Source organism: Ceratotherium simum, chromosome 25 (genome assembly GCF_057802395.1).
Source record: "Ceratotherium simum simum isolate JZ-2026a chromosome 25, ASM5780239v1, whole genome shotgun sequence".
NCBI lineage: Eukaryota > Metazoa > Chordata > Mammalia > Perissodactyla > Rhinocerotidae > Ceratotherium > Ceratotherium simum.
The window spans coordinates 13,922,750-13,946,174 of record NC_141924.1 but is presented as its reverse complement, the minus strand read 5'-3'; the positions used below and the strand labels follow the sequence as shown (position 1 = coordinate 13,946,174).

Here is a 23,425-nt window from a genome sequence, read left to right as displayed (position 1 = left end):
ATGAGGTTTGGACTATAGTGGTAACAATGATGATAAACATCTTAGATGAATTAAACTTTTTTAAATCTCCTAATAGCCACTTGAGGTAGATATTACTGTCTTCATTTTACAGATGAGCAAGCCAAGGCAGAAAGAGATTAAATAATTGGCCCCAGGTCATACTGCTAAGTAGGGACCACAGTGGGACTCAAACCCAAGAGATCTGGCAGAGGAGCTGAGCTCTAAATCATGTACACTACCCAGCTATAGTATTAAGATAAAGAAAAGAGGCTGAAGTGAGAAAAGGTTTTAGAGTTATAGTTGCCAAGACTTGCTAATGGATTGGATGTGGAGATGAAGGAAAGAAGGAAGGAAAAAATGACTCATAGATTTTGCTTGAGCAACTAGGTGATACTACAATTGCATATAGAGAGGATATAAAATAAGAAGGAAATGGGTCCTAGGACCCAGGCCTTACAACATTTAAAAAGTTGAACAGAGAAAGAACCAGCAAAAGAGAGCAGGAAAGAACTTCCAGGGCTTAGGAGGAAAATAGGGAGTGTCACGAAAGCAAGAGACTAAGTATTTAAAGGAGGAGGGGGCGGTAATGTGTAGAATGTTGCTGAGAGATTGCGTACGAGAGAACAGAGACGTGACCGTGAGATTTTGCAAAATGATGGTTACTGGTGAAGCTGAAAAGAGCAGCATCCCCCTAAGTTTATTCTCATCATTGCACCTTACCTTGTTATATTGTCTGTCCCATCTCTAGATTGAAAGCTCCTGGGCAGTGACTGTTGAGTTTTAATTCTAAATCTTTATCTTCTAATTACAATGCTTGGAGTAGAACTGAAATTACATAAATGCTATATAGTGTAACATAAATGCTAAATTAATTCAAAAGACTTTCTGATATGATGATTAAGGTGAAGATTTCAACGTGATGACACACACCCTTCCATTTTCTACTCCATAATCACATACCGTAAGAGATCCGTTTTGTGTGCTGGGTGAGTTGCTGCTCTGCTCTCCGTGGGCTTGCGTACTTCCATAGAGTGTCAGGTTATGCTCACTGGTCTGGCCGGCATAGTCCTGAGTGTGTGGCACTCCATATTCTGTGGGAATTCCATTCTGTGGAGGTGGTGGAAACGGGATGGTAGTAAAAGGCTGAACCATTGCGTCAGGAGTTGTTGCTGGCTCCTGGTTACCCTAAAACAAATAGTGAGAAAGAGAAAATAAGGAGAAAAGTGGCTTTAAATTCTCATTACATAATTACTTTTAAGGTGAGTATACAAAATTCTTTTGTATAAGAATGTTCATGGAAGCCCTACTCATAATAGCCCCAAATTGAAAACGATTGTACTGAAATCAACGGATAAACAAATTGTGGTCTCACTCACAAAATGGAATGCTACACAGCAAAAAAAACCAAAACAAAACAAAACAAAACAAAACAATTACCTCACAACAACATGGATGAAGCTTAACATTGCATTTGATAAAAGAAGCCAGACACACAAAAATATGTACTATATAATTCCATTCATATGAAATATAAGAAAAAACTAATCTGTGGTAACATAAGTAAGAAAATAGCTGTCTCTTTTTTGGGTGGGGATAGCAGTGATGGAAATTTGGTACTATGAAACATTCTAGGATGATGGAAATGTCATATATTTTGTTATGGGTGATGGTATCAAATTGTTAAAATTCACTAAACTGAACACTTGGTAAGTATGTTATTACATGTTAATTATAACAAAAGAAAAATAAGACAAAAAATCATCAACATCACATTAAACTGTGAAATACTTATCAATATTATTAAAAATCAGAAGTTAATTGCACCTATCACTATTATTCCTTCTACATACAGAAAGACAGTAAAAATGAAATGGAGACAAAAGTAATAAAGATAAGTTATCCTTCCAAATACGGCTGTATACTTGGAAAAGCCAAGAGAATTAACTACAAACTAGGAGATCCAATAATAAAAATGTCAGATTTATACTAGTAACTATTTTAAAACTAGCAATAACCAGTTATTGAAAAAAGTAACAAAATTTATATTATAAAACATACAATATATAAAATAGAATAAGACCTGAATAAACAGAAAGATACACTTTGTTTCTGGAGGAAAAGTGTTTCTGGAGGAATATTTAACATAAAAATGTTAAACTTTCCTAAAATAAAATGTATACCTAATGTCATTTCCAATCAGAAGCAAATGGTGTCTAGGGCAGGAAATAGGACTAAATACTTGTCTAATTTGTGTATGAAAAACTAAGAAAGTTCGGAAAAGGAAAAACTACGAAGTGGGGCATACTTTATCATATATTAAAACTTGCCATAAACTACTGTGATTAAACAGTAAGAACATACAAAGTGATTAATGGAATACTGATAATCCTAAAACAGATAAGTTTATATGGAAACAATAGAAGATAAAGGTGTCATTTTAATTCGGTGGGGGAAAAACGGTTTATTTATCATATGGTATTAATAAAAGCTGGCTACCCACCAGAAAGAAAATAAAATGAGCTCCTCAGCTCATATACTCCATACCAAAAAAATTCCAGAAGGAATAAAATCTAACATAATAACTAAAACTATGAAAATATAAGAAAACTAGGGAGTATTACTGGCGTGTGTGGGATTCTTAATTAAGACAGGAAACTTAAAAACCAGAAAGGAAAAAAGAAAAAAAGATTTGGCCATGTAAGTCAGGAAGGAAAGAAGAGAGGAAAGACAGGAGGCCGGGGAAAAGAAAGGAGGAGAAACGGACTCCAAAAGTCAAATGAAAAACCAACTGGGAGAAACTATTTGACACAGGTAAGACAGACACACTGGGTTATCACCACTAATGAAAGAAAGTTATACAAATTGATAAGAAACCCACACAACAACAGAAAAAGAGGCAAAGAATGTAACTGAACAATTCACAGAAGATGAAATACAAATGGCTGATATGCCAAAAACACTCAATCTCACTAACAAATGGAAATACCTATTAATAACAAAATAAGTCTAATTTTTTGTCATTGAATCAAGAAAAAAATTTTAAAAGTTTCACTGAGGTATAACTGACATACACAATAACTGCATCTACTTATCTATAGTGTACAATTTGGTAAGTTTTCACATATATACATGTACACTCATGAAATCATCACCACAATCAAAACAGTAAATATATCTATCCAAAATTCCCAAAAGTTTTTGTAATAAAGCCTGCAAAGGGCGGGCCCCGTGGCTTAGCGGTTAAGCGCTCGCGCTCCACTACTGGCGGCCCGGGTTCGGATCCCGGGCGTGCACCAACGCACCGCTTGTCTGGCCATGCTGAGGCCGCGTCCCACATACAGCAACTAGAAGGATGTGCAGCTATGATATACAACTATCTACTGGGGCTTTGGGGGAAAAATAAATAAATAAAATTATAAAAAAAAAAAAGCAACAAGAATTTAAAAAAAAAAAAAAGCCTGCAAAATGTTTTTTAATATGAGAGACTGACAAAAAATGTAATCAATAAGAGTAAGCCAATATGCCAAAGCACTGAATTATTGTGCCATTCTTAAGAAAATGGTAGTGACATTATCTAGAGACAAAAATTCATAACTGTCTTTCATTTTCAAGTTACACAGCATCAAAATTCAGCTGTCTCCAGTGTCCAAGAATGATTTCTACATGGTACTAAGGATTGCTTTACATAAAAATCTTCCCTTTGTTTAGTTCTTAGAAACTATGCTATGAAAACCTTCAATTTTTATCCATAATTTCTCAGGGGAAAAAACTATCTTTGTCACCTATCACTATTTAAGTCTTTTTCATTATCTCTAGGTTGAGGTATTGTATGCTTTCTCCTTAGCTATTCTGGGCATCCTAAGAGAGAAATAAAATTATTCCCTCCCTTCTTCAAATCATTCAGTGCTACCTACCTACCTACCTACCTACCTACTTGCATGAAGCATACTACTGCAGAAGCCCTCAGAGGATTCACGGGCCTGAAGATAGATATGAAAGAGAAAATTCAAATTCAAATGGATTGGTGAATGAAAGAGAATAAAAGCACCAAAGGTCTTCTTAGATCTATACTCCAACTCCAGGCATAAATATAATCTTATAGGACACAGGAAGGGTCTACTAAAAACTTGATAAAGGCTAAAAGATACTGTTTCCCAGTTATGATTAATATGGCAAAAGGACTTCTAATGCTCTGAGTTTGCTCCTCTCAGACTCACCTCTTACTCCAGCCTCCACCTTGGCCCTGCTGGGAATGACACTCTGGCACACAAGTACACAATATTAACTCTCCCACAGGGGTAGTCCTGATGAAGCTGGCTCAGACAACTGAATAAATACATCAATTAGCAGTGGGAGATGGGGGAAGAAACGTAAAAACATTTTGTAGGATCCACTTGTAGCACTACGTGTTTCAAAGAAATGCAAGACAGGCAGAGGCTGAACTGTTTTTCGAAAAGAAGGGAAATGTGAACCTCTGTTAGGAGGTCAAGAAGAAATTCTTGGTAGATTATTTTGTTACTTACAGGAATGTTTTTAATTTTTGTTAAACAAAAACAACCATTACAATTACATACTAAGCAAATAAAATTGGGATAGGAGTGAGTTCACATTTCATCTCATATATTCTTCAATCTCCCCAAGCGTATATTATTATTATTTAACATGTTAAATGGTTTCAGATTTCTACTAAATTTCCAGGCCACATTCTAGAGTTATAAGTTCAGAAGAGAAGTACTATAGCCCCCAGACAAACTATGAGATAACAGTTCGCATGATTATTTCTAGGGGAGAATTTACCTCTATGTTTGTATGAAAATGTTTTGTTTTTAATACCTTATACTAAGCAGCTTAAGTATAACTCATCTAAGAAAATGAATTAACTTCTTCTTGTAGTCCACAAGATTAGACACAATTTCTCTTTTCCCTAATTTCACAGTCTATAAACTTTCTCTTCCATGAGATTAATAGACAATAAAGAGTTCTATGCAAATAAAATTTCTACCTCACCTAACAAGAATGTAATAAAGATTTAACTATAACTCCTTTCTTCCCTAGAATATAAATTATGACTTTATATGAAAGATGAGAGGAAAAATAAACTATAGTTACCTTTTAGTTCTTATCAGTGTATCCCAATAAAATGAAAGTTCTCTGAAAGCAGGGCTAGTTTTTATTCTTTCCGTGTGCCCAGCACAGAACTGTGCCATAGGTATTCCAATGTTTGCTGCCTTGTACACCTCCCTCATGTCTTTGCTCAGATGTTGACTACCCTGACCTCTAAAATTTCAACCCCAATACTGTCTTCATTTATTTTGTCTCCTCTACTAGAACGCAAGCTTCCCGAGGCAGGAGGTTTTGCTCAGCTCTTGGAACAATGCTGGCATACAGTCATATAGTACTACTCTTGCTTTAGGGTTTCGCACCAGCAGAATAATAAAGCAGAGCATCTAAGATGAACGGTGTTCCCATCTTGTAGAAAGCTAACTGTGAGGATAGAAAGAGCAGGTTGCACCTAATCCTCCTAGTATCCACATGAATTCACTACAGGAAATTACAAACAAAGCAATTCTTTGATTAATTGCATTCCCATCAGCAATATAATTTACAAATATACTAAAAAGCCAGATCTTCCAAATTTCCAAAAAAGCTGCCTACGTTTCTAATCCTCTGGTTTAAAAAGTAAGAAGACACAAATGAATGAGAAAGCTGCTTTTCTAAAGTTATTTTTGAATAACTGGAAAAAAAAATAAAACCCCGAAGAGAGCTACATGAAACAGACAAATCTGAGTTGTAGTATTACTTGATATTTCAATAATTATTCAACAAACCAATTCAATATCCTGTCATCTCATCATTATATTACCTACAAAAAGGTTTAAGAAGAGAAATTAAATATTAAGAGGACAAAAAATAGTATTTTATTTCATACAGAATGCAGCCCCTGTGACTTAATTTGCCATCTTTGATTAAAGCCCAAGATGATACCCACATAGGAAAGGAATGTGTGGGTTATCAAGACTGGTAAAAATTTTTTAAATGTATTATTCTTCAACACAAACAAATCTGTTTTTCCATTACTTAGACACTACCTAAAATATTATCAAATCTATCTGAGACCTAATGAACTTCATATTTTACCAAAGACAATGCTGGACTGTAAGGTTAGAACAGAATTTGAATCTCAGCTTTGCCTCTTATTATAGCTATAAAAACTTAAGTATACTTCAATACTACCTACCTTCTCTGTGCTTCAATTTCTTCATCTACTCTGTTTTGTACCAGTGTTAACGCCATTCTGTTGCTGTGAAGAACTGGTAAGATAACATGTATGAAGTGACTAAAACCCTATACTGCCAATAAAAGTTGTTCTCAACCACTACAATCACCAGGTAGATCATGGGGCCAAACTTCCACAAATTAGCAAATATTAAAATCCTACTAGATGCCACTGTAATGGATGTTATATGAAATAAAAAAACCTTAATGACCATATATATGGAACAACATTTAAGAAAACAATCTACACAGATACAAAATTATAGTGGTATGGAAACGAACTAGCAAAAAAGAAAAATCCACTAAAGAAGTTTCTAGAATGATCAATCAGCTGAAAAGGCAATGGCAAGAGATATTTGAGATTCTATTTCAATTCTAAGACATGCACTAAAACCTACCATGGGTCCACAACTGTCACAGGCACTGAAGACATCATAACAAAAGGCAGAAATCTGCCTCTCAGGAGTTTACAATCACATTAGGGAGGCTACTGTAAACATAGGCAAAACTCCAACACAAGTCAGAGCAACAGGTATGAGTACCAAATCGGTGACATAAGCGTCACCATCGTCCACTAAACACATTCTAAACTCCTCTACATCCTCCCTTACCTGTATTAGCAGCTTACATTTAATGAACGTTTATTATGTATCTGGCAATACACTAAGCACTTGATATATATTAACTCATTAAATTCTCACAACCCCATAAAATAGGTATTCCCATTACTATCCTTTTACAAATAAGGAAACTGACATTTATAAAGGTTAAGTATCTTATCAAAAACCACTCAGCTAATAACTGGCATAAGCAGACTCAAATTTAAATCCAAGCCAATTCTAAAGCCGGTGTTCTTAGTCACTCCTCCACGTGGCATCTCCAGCGAGATCTTCAACCATTTTCTCCCCAGTCATATCATACACAACTCCTAACTATAATTCTGTGTTGCAATGAATCTAGACTATTCAATATTTCCCAAATACGGCACTTTCCCAAATCACAGCCAGACTGCTATAGCACGGATCAGTGCCTTTCCCCATGCTGTATCCTATATCAAGAACATTCATGTATAATGAAATTTAGCTGGCCATAAAGGATCAACTCAAATAATCCCTTCTCCATGAAGCTATTTCTAGAAAGGAAGTATGGCATAAAGCAGGGGTCAGCACAGTTTTTCTATAAGGGGCCAGATAGTAATCCTTAGTCCTTGCTGGCTCTGATAACAGCTACTTGACTCTGCTGTTACAAGAAAGCAGCCACAGATGATATGTAAACGGATGAGCATGGCTGTGGTCCAGTAAAACTTTATTCATGGACACTGAAATATAAATTTCATATAATTTTCACATCTCAAAAGATGATTTTTCTTTTGATTTTTTCTAAGCATTTAAAAAGGCAAAAATCATTCTTAATTTGCAGGCCTTACAAAAACAGGCAGTGGCCAGATTTAGGTGCAGGCCATAGTTTGTTTACCCATGGTATAAAGGAAAGAGATTAAGCTTTAGAACCAAATAAACCTGGGGTTGAATCCTGATTCAGTGACCTCTTAGTTGTGTAACTCTGAACAAGAAACTAAGCCTCAGTTTTGTCAACTATACAACGGACATAACAGCTATCTACTGTGAAGTTGAAATGAGATAAACAACCAAAAGTACCCAGTACAGTGTCTAATATAGCAGACTTTGAGCCAGTGTGTGCATTCCCCAATTCCAGTTAGAAGTAATTCCTTCCTCTCTTGTATTTTCATAGCATCCACTACTAATGTGCACAAGACATTTAAATTCAAAGCCTTACACTTAACATAGTGTGTCTTATCTCTACTAAAAGCTTCATTATGATGAGTGGGGACTGTTTTGTGCATTGTAGAATCCCATATGATGTCTAATAAATATTGTGTTAAATAAACATTTATTAAATTAAGGAAGATTAAGATGGAAAGTTACATGTATGCATACTACAGCAAACTGCTATGTTTGGCTAGAGCAGACAGCATTACAAGGGATAATAAATAATGAAACAAATGTTATCCTGGGTTGGTATCACATCAGAGCAGAGAGCTGGGGCAGGCAGAGAGAACTTGTAGAACACCGTTAGGAAAGAAAAGAACCAACATTTTTGTGCTTGTGCTTTAGGGTACACGATTTCCTTGAATCTTGCAAACATAGGAGCTAAGAATGATGTCTTTCTCCTTTAAATCACATGTAGTAATGGAGGCGACACATTACTATATATGGTCTTCCAGTTGTACAATGTGAAAAATGCAAAATGGTTTCATTCTAAATTCAAATATACTAGCACAGTAAATAGTTTCCAGCAAACAGAAAAAAGGTATAACCCAAGGACCACGTCTCAACTCTTTTATCAGTCTATTCCCTCACCCACAGCAATCTCAGAGCTTCAACCATTAGCTACCTATGGGTGACTTCCGAATATTTTTAGGTCCATTCATGTCCTTTCTCCCAAGCTTTCACATGAAGTAGAGTAAAAAGAAGAAAGAGCATGAGCCTGAAAGACAGACCTGAGTTTAAATCTCAACTATACCTCTTACCAGATATGGATGAGTTACTTAACCCTTTCTAGCCTGTTTCTTCATCTGCAAAATAGATGGCTTCCTTAAGAGGGCTGTTGTGAGGATTAAATGATAGTAAGTGAAACTCATTAACATGGTGCCAGGCATCCTAGCTGATTAGGTCTCTGTGCGTGCTTCCAGCTCTTCCAGGTGCTCCTCTCCAACTCAGACCGCATCCTTCCACCTCAGTGTCCCACGGATACTACAAACTCTGCGTGTCTAAAAAGTGAATTTATTACCCTCTTTCCTTATTTCTGCTGATTGAGTTAACCATCTTTCCAGTCAACGAAACTTATTTGTAACCTCTCCCTTATCCTTTAGATTTTGCTCTATGTATTTTTCTTTTTTTTGTGAGGAAGATCAGCCCTGAGTTAACATCCGTGCTAATCCTCCTCTTTTTGCTGAGGAAGGCCGGCTCTGAGCTAACATCTATTGCCAATCCTCCTCCTTTTTTTTCCCCAAAGCCCCAGTAGACAGTTGTACGTCATAGTTGCACATCCTTCTAGTTGCTGTATGTGGGACGCGGCCTCAGCATGGCCAGAGTAGTGGTGCGTTGGTGCCCGCCCAGATCCGAACCCGGGCCGCCAGTAGTGGAGTGCACGTACTTAACCACTAAGCCACGGGGCCGGCCCTGCTCTATGTATTAAGTATCCCAATATCCAAATCAGTTAGATATTGATGATTTTAACTACTATTTCTTGACAATGAAGAACCATCGAAATAAGGGAATAACAGAATCATAGCTTATGTGATGTTAACAGTATGTGGGATATATTAGAGAGGGGACAATCAGGAGGCAGAAGGAAGAGGCTTTTGCAACATACTGGAGAAGACATGTGGGCCTAAACAAGTGTAGTAGGGCAAAGGAAACAGAATCTAGAGATGTTGTGTGGGGGAACTGAAAGAATCTGGTAACCAACCTTGTTACCAGTTACAGAGAACAAGGCAAAACAAGACAATTTTTTCAGACTTACAGTTGTGAACCATTCAGGACCTATTCACCTACTCACCTTTATCAATACTTTAAAGAAAAGTTTTCTCATTATTTACAAGTCATACTGCTTGGGGTTAATGAGTCTGTTGTGTCATTGTTTCTTAAGCATATTCTGTTTCCTAGTGAATTATTCTGAGTATTATTCGAATCAATTATTTACTGGCCTTTAAACATCTACAACATGCTAGTCTTTAACATGGCGGGGGGAGGACCAGGGCAAAAATAAGATTTTGCTTTGGTAGGACCAAATTTAAATGGTGAGAAAGGCATGTAAACTAATAATTACATCAATGTTATTTGTGCTACAAATAAAGCTAAGCATAAAGTACTATAGGAGAACACAGCAAGAATGGCCCAAAATATAACTGTCTTCATTTTTCTAGGATAAAGTTTATGTAATCTTAGAGATAGAAGGGTATTTCTGTTTTTTTATATCTTTCCATTTATTTTTCAACTTCATTCTAATTTTTTCAGTTTGGGAATTTTGGTCCCACTAATATACCTAATCTGCAAATGTGCTGCTTCTAATCAACAGACTACAAATCTTATCTTAAGAGAAAAGTCTCCCAATTCCTATATTACATCTATGATCAGAACAGATCATCAACAGAAACAGATCAATATCGATTTTATTCACACCATCATAAAAAGAATCACTTTGTTATTTAGGAAGAGCATCTTCTCACCCGTTCACCACCTTCACCACCACTGCCAACGTCACCAATCCTTTTCCTAATGCTGTAGATAAATGGAAACTAATTCTCTAGGTTTGTAGGTTTGTAATAGAAAGGAAACATTTTTGCCGTTAAGTATTTTACAAAATATATCATTTTTATCCCCTGGGATTTGCTTAGACAGGCTTGGATTTCAAACTCTACCTGCCTTTGTAACAAAGAGCTTACAAAAAGCTCTCAGTTGCGAGTGCCTAAGCAAAGGTCTATCATTCTTCTCAGTTCTTGTACTAAAAGCAGTGACTTCTGTCCAGATGTCTGTGCCCAAAGGAAAAAAGAGCTACATAACTGTTATCACAGAAAGATAAGGACAGAACATTGGATTTAAGATAATCTAGAATCAATTAAAATAATTTTTAAAAATTCTGGAGAAAAATGATAGACCAAGAAGAAAACCCAGGGAAATAAAATGGATGAATAAGCATGTACAAAGACAAAATAATGCCCATTTACTAGACATAAGGCAAAATTCATTCTAGAGTTTCAGTTTACCTACATACTTAAATTTAACAGTAGCAAAAGTAAGTGAGATAAAAGTAATGTATTTTCTCTTACACAGTGAATATAAATTATGCACAGGGCCACAAGATGTCAGACAACCTGTAGGTAAATTAGAAATTGGGAGGAAAAACCTATACATGAAGTTTCTATGTAGTCTCCAATTTTTATGTTCAAGTTGAACTCCAACAGTTCACTTTTCACTTGGTTGTCAGTAACTTGGTAGATGGCTGGGATCCCAAGGAAGCTTACAAAAACAGATTTAATGATTACAAGATAATGACTATAGTAATAAAAAGACAATTACCAATCGAAATGTTAAATTTAAGGGAAAGTATTATCTGATTCCTAGAAAGGAGTCCAGGGACACATCTATTCCTGATGCAGTCTCAACAATATCATCACTAAGCCCATACACTATGGACCCACTTCCACTATACCCAGCCCCCTATACCCACAAACTCATCTGTTACCTGGTTCCTTGAGGGCAGAGATTCTTATATGTTACTGTGCATAACAATCACTCTGGGAACATATTTTTTTTAAAAAACAAGATCCTTTCCCCAGATTATGATTCAGTGTGCTAGAGTAGGGCCCTGGTAGTCTAGGTTTAGGTGGTTTGGCTACAGCACTGAGAAGCACTGGCTTTAGAGGCTTTGGCTGGGCAGAATGGGAGAGAAGTATGGTGGTGGCAGGTGTCTCCAGAAAATGCTCTGAAGCATTTATACCTCCAGAAGAAGGACAGAGATTAGGGAGGGAGAAGGTTATGAAAGGAAGGTAATTGTGGCCATAAATGTAAACTACCTGAATGTAGAGAATTACCTTCTTCTACGAAAGCCACAAATAAGAGAATAAACATGTTTTTTAAAAATACAAACCTACTGAAATGCATGCCTGATAATGGGTCCTTCTTTTGGAGTGGGTATAATTGAAGGACCAGGACCCAAAGTATGAGTGTGCTAGAGCCACAAGAAGGGGTGATGGAGTGCAGGAGGGGTCTAAGTGCACTCTCAAGCTCTTGCAAACAGACAATAAATAAAAATAAAAGAGGATCTGGTATATACAAGTCTAAGGACAGGTATAGGCCTGGTCAACAAGAATACTGCAAACTCGCCACCAAATCACTCAAAGACAGACAGACAGACAGACACACACAGACACACACACACACACCTCTTTCAAATTACTCAGAGAGAAACGCCAGCCTGACCTCTCCCCTGAGGCTGAGTTCTGCCATCTCAAAGCAATGAATATTTAAACAGAAAAATAAATATTTCAGAACAAAGTCATGCAAACCAATAGTCTATTAGGTTAAAAATGACAAACTCTATAATGGTCTTAAAATCTCCAACCTCTTAAAAGCTCTTTCTTTCACATCTCCTTAAAGCAGTATTTAGAACCTCAAACACCCATGAATCATGGCCTCCATTTGCAACAAGAGACCACAAGAGAGACTCTGGGTCAGCTACCTGCTTCCTTGGAAACGGACGGCCCCTATATACAATTAATGGTTTGCTGTCTATTCTATGCAATGTAATTAGTGATTTATACAATGCATAGATGACTATTCTTTTCCTCAACCGAACTTTTCACTACAATTTAAATTAATTTATTCTTTATTTTGTCTTCATGGACAATTAGTTTGCATCTTCTATATGTTAAACTGGAATATCCTTGAAAATAGCCAGAACTCAGGTTCCGAATAAAACATTAGCAAGATTTTGTAGTGCCCCCTGAATCATAAAATATTTAATTATTCTTTATAGATTGTGCATTGGATGTTCTATTATAGTCCCCTCTTTAAAATGAGTAATTCATATGATCTATATGTATATGCAGTAACAAACAAAATTTTTCCGTATGCTCTTCCTAGAACAAAACTGCATTTTCTCTACAACCATAGTTACATGATGGTTACATTACATTTCCTCTGTTCATTTCACAAGCCCCTAAACAGATTGGGGACTGAATCAGATACTTCTTCATCATAGCTTCCTCACCAAATGATAAGCACATAATAGTGGATCTTTAGAAAATGCTTGCTAAATTGAATTAACCAGATAGATGAATACCTGATTCTGAAGTAGTAAGTCTGTGAAAAAGACAGGAACCCTTCTTTGAATAGCTTTAAGGAACTCTGCAGAAAGCTTACCACAATATAATCATTCATATGTATTTACCACAGGAAATGAGTTATTACAGTTCTAATAAATACATATATTAATTGAAAGGCTACATGTGAGAGTCCATGTTATGTACTATGTGAAACGGAAAGAAAAATGAGAATCTCTGTTCTCAGCAACTCTCACCCAGGCTATCCCAAGAATCTTTAATAGTTTCCCTTTCTAACTTAACCTCTACCTAACCAATTTTCCAAGCAGCTGCCAGAATGATCTTTCTAAAATAAAATCTCAATCAGACATTGGTGGGTTTTTTGTTTTTCTTTTTGGTGAGGAAGATTAGCCCTGAGCTAACATCTGATGCCAATCCTCCTCTTTTTGCTGAGGAAGATTGGCTCTGGGCTAACATCCGTGCCCATCTTCCTCTACTTTATACGGGACGGCACCACAGCATGGCTCGACAAGTGGTGTGTCAATGTGCACCCGGGATCTAAACCTGCGAACCCCAGGCCGCCAAAGTGGAGCGCACGCACTTAACCGCTACCACCAGGCCGGTCCCTCAGATATTGTTATTAATTCTCTTCTTAAAACCCTAGACTCCTGGGCCGGCTCCGTGGCTTAGCGGTTAAGTGCATGTGCTCCACTACTGGCGGCCCAGGTTCGGATCCTGGGCGCGCACTGACGCACTGCTTCTCCGGCCATGCTGAGGCCGCGTCCCACATACAGCAATTAGAAGGATGTGCAGCTATGACATACAACTATCTACTGGGGCTTTGGGGAAAAAAAAAAGGAGGAGGATTGGCAATAGATGTTAGCTCAGAGCCGGTCTTCCTCAGCAAGAAGAGGATTAGCATGGATGTTAGCTCAGGGCTGATCTTCCTCACACACACACACAAAAAAATCCTAGACTCCTCAACGCCTACAGTCTCAAGTCTAAACACCTTTGTAAGGAAGTCATGCCCCTTGGATCCTTCGTCTATTCAGCTTCAGTTCTTGCCATCAAATATTTACTGAGAAGCTACCATGCGTTAGACACTTTATTCTAGATGCTGGGGAAACAGTGATGACAGACAAAGTTCCTGCCCTTATGGAGTTTACACTCTAGTAGGGAGAGACAAACAATAAACAGGCAAGCAAAACAAGAAAAAGATGGTGTGCTACGGAGAAAAATAAAGCAAGAAAGAGGGTATGAGAGTATTGGGGTTGGAGAGAACGCTTTTGATACAGGGGGGTCAGGGAAGGTAACATTTGAGCAGACACCTGAAGAAATTCAGGGAGCAAGCCATGTGTCTATCTGGGGGAAGAGCACTCCAGACAAAGGGAACACAAATGCAAAGGCTCAGAGGTGAAAACATGCTTAGCTTACTCTAGGAACTAGGAGTGAGGAGGCCCATGTGATTGAACTGGGATAATCAAGGAACAGAGCAGCAGGAGGCGAAGTGAGAAAGATGGCAGCGGGGAAAGAGCAGTGTCAGGTAGAAATCTTGGAAAGCTTATGGCCCCTACAGGGATTTTGGCTTTTACTCTCCAGTGAGAGTTCTGAGCAGAGAAGAGGTGTGGTCAGATTTAGGTTTTAAATGGATCACTCAGCAAAGACAGAAGCAGGGAGACCAGTACGGAGGCTATCGTAACAACCCACTTGAGAGATGACAGTGGCTCAGCCCAGGTGGTACTCTTGTGTGAATCAAATCCTGAAAGACACCTTGTGCTGTTTCACCCTCCAGTTTCTTTGCACCTACTATTCTTTCTGCTTAGAAAGCCTTTCTCCTTCCTACCCTTCTGGCTAACTCTTACACACTCTTTAATATTTACTTCAATCATCTACTGCTCTCTGAGGTTTCTCTGATTCACTCAAATAGGAAAAAAAATCATTCCCTCCTCTCATCCCTCCTGAACCAAATATGTAACTCTATTGTAGCACTTATATTCTATTACAGTTATTTGTTAACATGTCTATCACCTCTACAGAACATGGACTCTTTGAGGGCAGGTAACTGTCCAGGTCTAATTCATCTTTGCATCCCCAGTGACTGCCTTAAAAGCACTCAGTAAATAATTGTTAAAGGAGAAAAAGAGATATGTTGAATCTAACAGAATATATAAATAACTACAGACTTTTGTTATTTCTTTTAAAGTTATAACCAAAATTAGTAGAGAGAGACTAAAACCCACTCAGCATGGGGAAACAAAGGTGACATGAGGAAGGGAAGAGAGAGATCTGTTAGAAGGATACTACAAACTTTGAAGGGACTAATAATAAGACTACGACTACAGTCGAGGCACAGGGAAGCAGATGAGGGCACAAGTGCCAGGACAAGCCAAAGGCAGACTCAGCAGAGCCTGGCAGTGGGCAGGGGAGGAGCAGAAGACTCCCAGACCTCAGACCCGTAGGGTAATGGGGAGTGAGGCAAGAATGGGAGGGAAAAGAGAAAGGATCAATTCTAGAAGTCCAATTTTCTTTAAAAAGATGATCCTGATGCAAACTACTAATCGGATTTTATCTGTCAATATTGGAAGTACCTTTTTTTTTTTTCCCAAATGCATTCTAAAAGATCTTTGATAGTTATTTCTAGGGTGTTTCTGGTAATTTATGTTCCCTTTTTAAATTTAATTTTTATCAAATTAATAAATGTACATGATAGCAAATTGAATGGGTACAGAAGAGCTTATGATAAAATACGGCAGCCTCTTACCCTTCCCTTTGCCAGCCCTCTTGGGAGAGACTCTCTTTTTATTTATTTATTTATTTTTTGCTGGGAAGATTCGCCCTGAGCTAATATCTATTGCCAACCTTCCTTCTTTTTTTTCCCCTCCTCAAAGCCCCAGTACACAGTTATATATTCTAGTTGTAGGTCCTTCTAGTTCTTCTATGTGAGCCGCCACCACAGCGTGATTATTGACAGACGAGTGGTGTGGTTCTGCGGCTGGGAACCAAACCCGGATCACCAAGGCAGAGCGTGCCAAACTTTAACCACTAGGCCATCATGGCTGGCTCTGGAGAGACCTTCTTTTAATCGTTTCTTAAAAAGGCAGATGTTCCAAGGCCACACTAAGAGTTGCTGACTCCTCCCATCTCTCCAGGCTTAGATGACATGTCACTCTGCAGATCTGCGCATACAGTGTATAGGACCTGGCCTCCCGCTGGAGCCCCTGAAGGGGTCAGGCGAGTAACTGTGCGGGATCAGAACAGGGAGGAGCAGGAGACGAGAGGAAACCGGCAGATGAAACACCTCTCCACACTCTCTCTGGATGGACTGGCCAGAGGAGCGATGGCTCTCTACAACCTCTTTCAAGGCTTCTACTGAAACTATGTAGTCCGCCACGCCTGTAACAAGCTTTGGCTAGCCTTTCTTCCTCGTTTCAGCCCTCTTTCCTCACCCCTGCTTTCCTGAGATTCCACTCCCCAATAAAGTGTCAGCAGGGAAGGTTTTGTCTCAGGCTCCTAGAAAACGGTATATGGGCTAAGGAAACCATCTGTGTCTTATATCTTGTATTTTCCATCTCCTTGTCTTAAAGCTCTACATTTTGGGAGATATCTTCAACTCTATTTTCTATCCTTCTGTGGCATGCTTCTTTTGACAATGACATTCTTAATCTCTAACTCTCTCTCGCATTCCCAAATTGTACCCTTTTCATTACACCCAGTACTGGTTTTAAGAATGTATTATCTTCTTGAATCTGACTATATTAGTTAGAATCCTTAAATTTTCCTCTGTTCCCTGGATTATCTGTTTCCCTTTGGGTCAGGTTTTCTTTTTGTTTCTTCTGGTCTCTTTCATGTTGAAAATTCTTTTCATATGGCTAATGATCCTCATATATTGGTGATCCAGGGATAAGGAATTGGTAAGCTGGTGTGGGTTTCCTCTGCTACTGTGGAAGTAAATCTGTTATCTGATTAGGTCTCTCCCTGGACTTAAAATTCTAACTGGGAATTCAGTACAAGAGAAGGAACAGCATGTCATGTGGCAGGCTTCATTTTAGTGTATGCTGCTAGGAAAGTGTGGACTGACCTCCTCCCCAAATATCAGACTAAAAAAGGGGGTGCTAATATTTAATACAAAAAGAATTAAATTTCCCCAAACATATGATCAATTCCTTTGGAGTCCAACAGTCTGGGGTTTTTGGTTTTCCTTTTTTTATTGCTGGAAAAAGAGGGCAGCACAGTAAATGCTGGCTACTTCCACTGGGAAGGTGTTGGAAAAGCTAGGGCAATGCCAAGTAGTTGAGTTATCCCTCTATAATATACTGGAATCCCGGTTTTCCATCCCTTCTTCACTCCTGCTCTGAGCCCGGAGCCTCTTTGGGGTTCCTGTTGGGCAGGCTGGCTTCCATACCCCTAGCAGCCTCCTTGTACTAATTGTCAGGCTTTAGTTTCTTCATCCCTCCATTGGTTCCCATTTGCTTTAATTTTTCCAGACATCTGTTTAACTCCCTTGTTTATTAGTAATATCACGCTTCATCCTTTTCTATTTGCTGCTATTGGTTTATTTCTTTTTGTACTTCTATATTATCAGTGCAGTGGAGTGTTACAAGAGATGGGAGGCAAGTGAAAGTATCTATCATCGTGACCCGGAAGTCATGATTTATTTTCTGCAAAAGTTTTCAACCGTAAGTAAGTTCTAGAATTCCAGGCTAATTTTTATTTTGAGAAAGGACATGGGTTAATGAACTTCTGCGTTTCCTTAAAATAATCCTTTAACAACACTAAGATTTATTAAAAGCAAATTAGAGAAGCTTAAAGGAAAATGAAAAGTGTTCACAATTCTTGAAACAGCACTTGTACTTATGCTTTAGTAAATTAGACCCATTTAGATTACAGGAAGCAAAGCAACTCAACAAAGAATCAGAACTTAATGCATACTGTAAGTCATAGTCCCAGTGCCATCTACAACTACATCCAGCACTATGTGCTAAACATTATTCTAAATCCTGACAAACACAGAAGACTTCCAAGGGTCTAATCACTCTCAGAAAACAAAACAAAAATCAAGTATTCATCAATTACAATGCCTAACTCTTCATCTCCTCCTTCTCCACAAATGCAATAGTGGCCAAGATCAGAAGGCAGTATTTCCTGTTACCCTACTGACCTCTAATACACGGATCAACAAGGTACGCCACAGTCTCTGACCCTTCAGTCAGGAATGGCAATGAAATATAAACTAATGACTGCAATATTTAATCCTTTATCACAATGAGACAAATAAACCTAGAGAAGAAATTAGAGTCCTGTGTTGGAAGAAGTCATCAAAAAAGCTATCATAAATAGGAGTTATTCCTAAACAGGAAAACCTGTCTCAGGGTAAGGGAGGATATTCAACTTAAGATAGGTGGCATGCAGAAAACTGAGAATAGAGATCTAAAAGCAGGTCCCAAGAACACCAGAAAGAAGCTGGCTATACTTCAACGGTTGCTTAGTAATGAAAACAATCCCAGACTTCACCCCACATTTCCTATTCTTCCATGTAAAGTCAAATGCCCAAAAAGCAAACAAATCTTCAAACATGCACACAAAAAAATCAAAGGGCATATCTGTTTTTTTCCTACTTGCCATCTTCACCTAGAACTTCAAGATTATCATTATCACATCACAACACAAAATGAGTTCTGGCTGCAGTTCTGCCATTACCTTGCCATGTGACCACAGACAACTCACTTTCTCTCTGGATCTGTATCCTGACTTGTAAAATAAAGTTCATTCTAGTTCTAAGAATCCATGATTCTGTGATAAAGAGGCCTTACCCAAGGGACAGAATTACAACATTAGGTAAATGTTTCTTCTAAGTATTTTCTTCTGTAACAGATAATCAACAAAGTGCCATTAAGTAGTTTATCTGTTCCCCTGCCCAAAGTGCCTAAGAGCTACTCTAAAGAGCCAATACTTTGATTGCTCTCTTATCTGCACAAATGCTCCCATATGAAATACTAAACCACCAAACTGTAAAACGTCGGTGCTGAGATAAAATTTCAGGAAACTAAAGCCATGTACAGAATAGTCAAATTGATCAATTTATCACTTATCCCATAGGAATCAAAGATTCCAAGCAAATTAGCAAGCATTTCTCAAGGTTTTAGCTAAAGGTGAGTTACAGACACTTTCCTTTCTTTTCTTAAAGAAAAGGTAAATAAATATTAAGACCTGTATTCTTCATATTATACTTAATGTAATGGCTAGCATCAAAAAAAGGGTAGAAATAGCATAAACTTTGGAATAAGATAAACGTGGGTTCAAACCCAGGCTTTGCCATGTACAGTTGTGTGACTCCGAATAAGTCACTTAAATCTCGCAATGCCTCAATATTTTTATTTGTAAAATGAGAAGAATAGACACCTAATGGGATATCTACAAGAATTAACTGAGATTATATGTAACAAATTTCTTTGCTTCTGGCTTAAAAAAAAATAGTTGAGATAATAACCACCATTATTGTGAAGGAAGAAGCAAAAAGGGGAAGAGTATACATGGCGCACAATTTAAGACCTAACATTTGAGTTATAACCTTAGAGTTCTTCACATTCGTTTTCATATAAATAGTCACATCAATACAAACACGCGGGGGGTGGGGAGTCACATTCTTCTTAACTAAAGGTTTTATATAAAACATAGGCTAAATGAAATTAACCCAAACAAAATATATACATTCCCAGTTTCTTAAAAATGTCTCCTGGTTCCTCAAGAGAGAAACTTTTAAAGCATATACTTGGATGAACTTTGGTTCATGGTTGCTGTGCAAGCAAATGACAGTCAGGCAATCATTTTAACTGAAGTTAAGAAAGCTCTAAACAGTGCCACCCACATTCTTTAACATGTACAACATGTTAATTCCATAGCACCCTCCCTCCATTGAAATTTCTAGATAACCTGAAAACCATTTAAATAGCAATGGCTGAAAGTCTAAATATTGCTTACTGAGGCTTTCTAAAGTTCCATAAATTTTACAACAATGATCATTATTTTCCCAGTTCAAGGACCAGATTTATCTTGCTGCCTCAAACAACTAAAAAGACAGTACTAAATCTATGAAACAACAGCACTCAAGACATTGTACAGTAGGCAAAGAAGGACAGGGATCCCTGAGACAGGAAAAACCAAGGTGAGCTTTTCATCTGCTCTAGCTTATGGCCTGGAGAAAGCAACCAGGCTGCAGCACAGAGAGGAGGAAGCCAGGCAGGGCCTGGTGGTCTCCATCAGTTGAGGAGATAGAGCTAGAAGTCTAGGGAAGCCAGGCCAGCTAGAGTTCACAGGGGCGAGTATCACAGAAGAGAAAGCTGCACAGAGAGGGAACTCTGAAGATCTACAGAGGGTTCCCCTCAAGTACTAAGTCAAGTAACGATCACTGCAGGTATGTGAGAAACTACCGGAGGCTGAGAAAGGACCACCTGAAAGAGCTGGAGGGAAAGTGCTGGGACCTCACACAGTACGAGGAATGGAGCCTGTTCCCAACAACAAGAGTGGAAAACCTGATAATTTAAGAAGCATCAGTCAGGGTACTAAGAAGAATCTTGCCTCAAAAGTGGGCAAAAATTAGCCAGAGTCTAAACACAGCTCTGGTCTTATCTAACAAAACTTAAAAACAAGACCTGAAAGGACCAAACTGTTTCTAAGAAACTCAGCTGTGCTGTAGACAAAGCTCAAGAACATTTACAGACATAAATAAAATATCTAGCATCCAACAACGTAAAATTCACAATGTCTGCATCCAATCAAAAATTATCAGGCATGGGGGCTGGCCCTGTGGCCTAGTGGTTAACTTTGGTGTGCTCCGCTTCGGTGGCCTGGGTTCAGTTCCTGGGCACGGACCTACACCACTCATGAGCAGCCATGTGGTGGCAGCAACCTACATACAAAATAGAGAAAGACTGGCAACAGATGTTAGCTCAGGGCAAATCTTCATCAAGCAAAAAGAGGAAGATTGGCAACAGATGTTAGCTCAGGGCTAATCTTCCTCAAGCAAAAAGGGGAAGATTGGCAACAGATGTTAGCTCAGGGCCAATCTTCCTCAGCAAAAAAAAAAAAAAAAAAAACCAGGCATGTAAAGAAGCAGGAAAATACAATCCATAACGATGACAAAAATCAATTAACTGCAACTGATCCAGAACTAACATAGATGTTAGAATTAGCAGATAAGGACATAAAAACATCTGTATTTCATACGTTCAAGAGAAACTGTGTGTAAAAGAAAATTGAGCACGTTAAGAGACACGGGAGATATAAAAAAGATCCACATCAAAATTCTAGAGATGAAAACTACAGTGTCTGAGATTTAAATTAAAAAACCAAAACCCACATTGGATTGGATTAATGACAAATTAGACACGGCAGAAGAAAAGATTAATATGCTTGATAACACCAGAATAGCAACTATCCAAAAGGCAATACACAGAGAGAAAGAGACTTAAAAAACCAATGACGGGGCCGGCCTGGCGGCGCAGTGGTTAAGTTTGCACACCCCACTTCGGCAGCCCAGATTTTGCAGGTTTGGATCCTGGGTGTGGACCTACACACTGCTTGTCAAGCCATGCTGTGGCAGGCGTCCTACATATAAAGTAGAGGAAGATGGGCACAGGTGTTAGTCCAGGGCCAATATTCCTCAGCAGAAAGAGGATTGGCAACAGATGTTAGCTCAGGGCTAATCTTCCTCACCAAAAAACAAACAAACAAACAAAAAACAATGAACAGCGAGCCTTGACAACAACACAAAATAGTTATGGTCTAACATATATCTGTGTTGACGGATTTTCAAAAGTAGCATGCAAAGAATCTAACTCTTGGTCATCTTGAGCGGAAGGAAAAGGAGAGAGGGAGATGGCTGCACTTAATACACCATATCTGGTATACTTACTATGGGTTGCCAATCCCTAAAATGTCATTGTCACCTTTCCACTTCTCTTTGCCCTTCCACACTTGCTGGGGTCATGCTCTTCCCTCTTTCCTGACTTCCCAGGAGGTTAGAGCTCTTATGCCACTTACCCACATGCTGTCTTGTGGATACACACAGCCTTCCACTGGAACATCTACAAAAGATTTGTGTATTCCCCAAATAGCTGTTTACTCCAAAATCCTCCTTTCTTTTAGCCAAATAAAGCATCCATTTCCAAAATGACATTATATTTTAAGTATTAACTGATTTAAGTAATAAGCACTAGGATATGTGTAATTACCCTAATTTAACTCTCTTGTTTTGCATTTCAAAAGAGAACACTGGTAATGAATTAACAAGAAAAAATTCATTAATTCTATCAAGAAGTATTAACTGGATACTAAATGGAACCAGATATGGTAATAAACACTGGTGATATAGTCCCCATCCTGAAAGAAAACTACAGTTTGATGGAAAAAACAGACAAATATACTCACAATTACAGTACTACATAATATGGGCTAAGAGAGCAATATATACACAAAGCCAATGAAGCAGAAAAAGGGACAACTCTACGGGCTAGGGCAAGCTTTCTGAAGTAGGTGAAGTCTAAGCTGAACTCTTAAGGCAAGAAATTAATCATGTGAGAGAAAAAGGTATTCCGGCCCAAAGTAATAATACATAAAAAATAATATATGAAAAAATAGATGAAAAGCAGAAAGGTATAAAATATGGCGTATTTGGGTACTTGCAAACAGTTCAGATTTGGGGGTGGTATGGAGGGAGAAACAAAGTGAGGAAAAGAGAAGAATCACCATGTTTTCTGCGGGGAAAAATGAGAGAGCAAGTCAGGGGTTTCACTCTAACAGGTATCCAAGATGACCTGTCAAAACTGCTAGGAACTGTGTCCCTGTCATCAAAGTATATGGGAAAACGTCCCCTATACTAAAAAAGTAGGAAGGACCTGCATGCCTCTAAGTCAGAGGCTGGCAAACTATGGCTTTGGTCCAAAGCTGGTTCACCACCCGTTTTTCTACAACTCGAAAGCTAAGCATGCTTTTTACATTTTCAAATAGTTGAAAAACTCAAAAGAAGAATATTTCGTGACACACAGAAATTATGTGAAATTCAAATTTCAGTGTCCATAAATAAAGTTTTACTGGAACATAGCCACCCTTATTCATTTATGCATCATCCAACTTCTTTCATTCTACAACAGCAGGGTTGAATAGTTGTGACAGAGACCCACAAAGCCAAAAATATTTACTATCTAGCCATTAACAGAGAAAATTTGTGGATCTCTGCTCTAAGTTAAGAGTCTTTTAAAATCTCATCTCCTTCACTTAAGCGTCAGTTTGTCTCTTCAAAACTTCTTA

At 38.2% G+C, this 23,425-nt stretch overlaps 1 protein-coding gene across 12 annotated transcripts in view; it reads right to left on the bottom strand.

The window, feature by feature from the left end:
• The window catches only part of RBFOX2 (RNA binding fox-1 homolog 2), a 268,119-nt gene that overhangs the window by 62,204 nt on the left and 182,490 nt on the right, over nt 1-23,425 (bottom strand). For all 12 annotated transcript variants that reach the window (XM_087448969.1, XM_014780792.2, XM_087448968.1 and 9 more), the window contains one exon: nt 961-1,185. In XM_087448969.1, the coding sequence (XP_087305095.1) occupies nt 961-1,185 (225 nt within the window). The remainder of the gene's footprint in view (nt 1-960; nt 1,186-23,425) is intronic.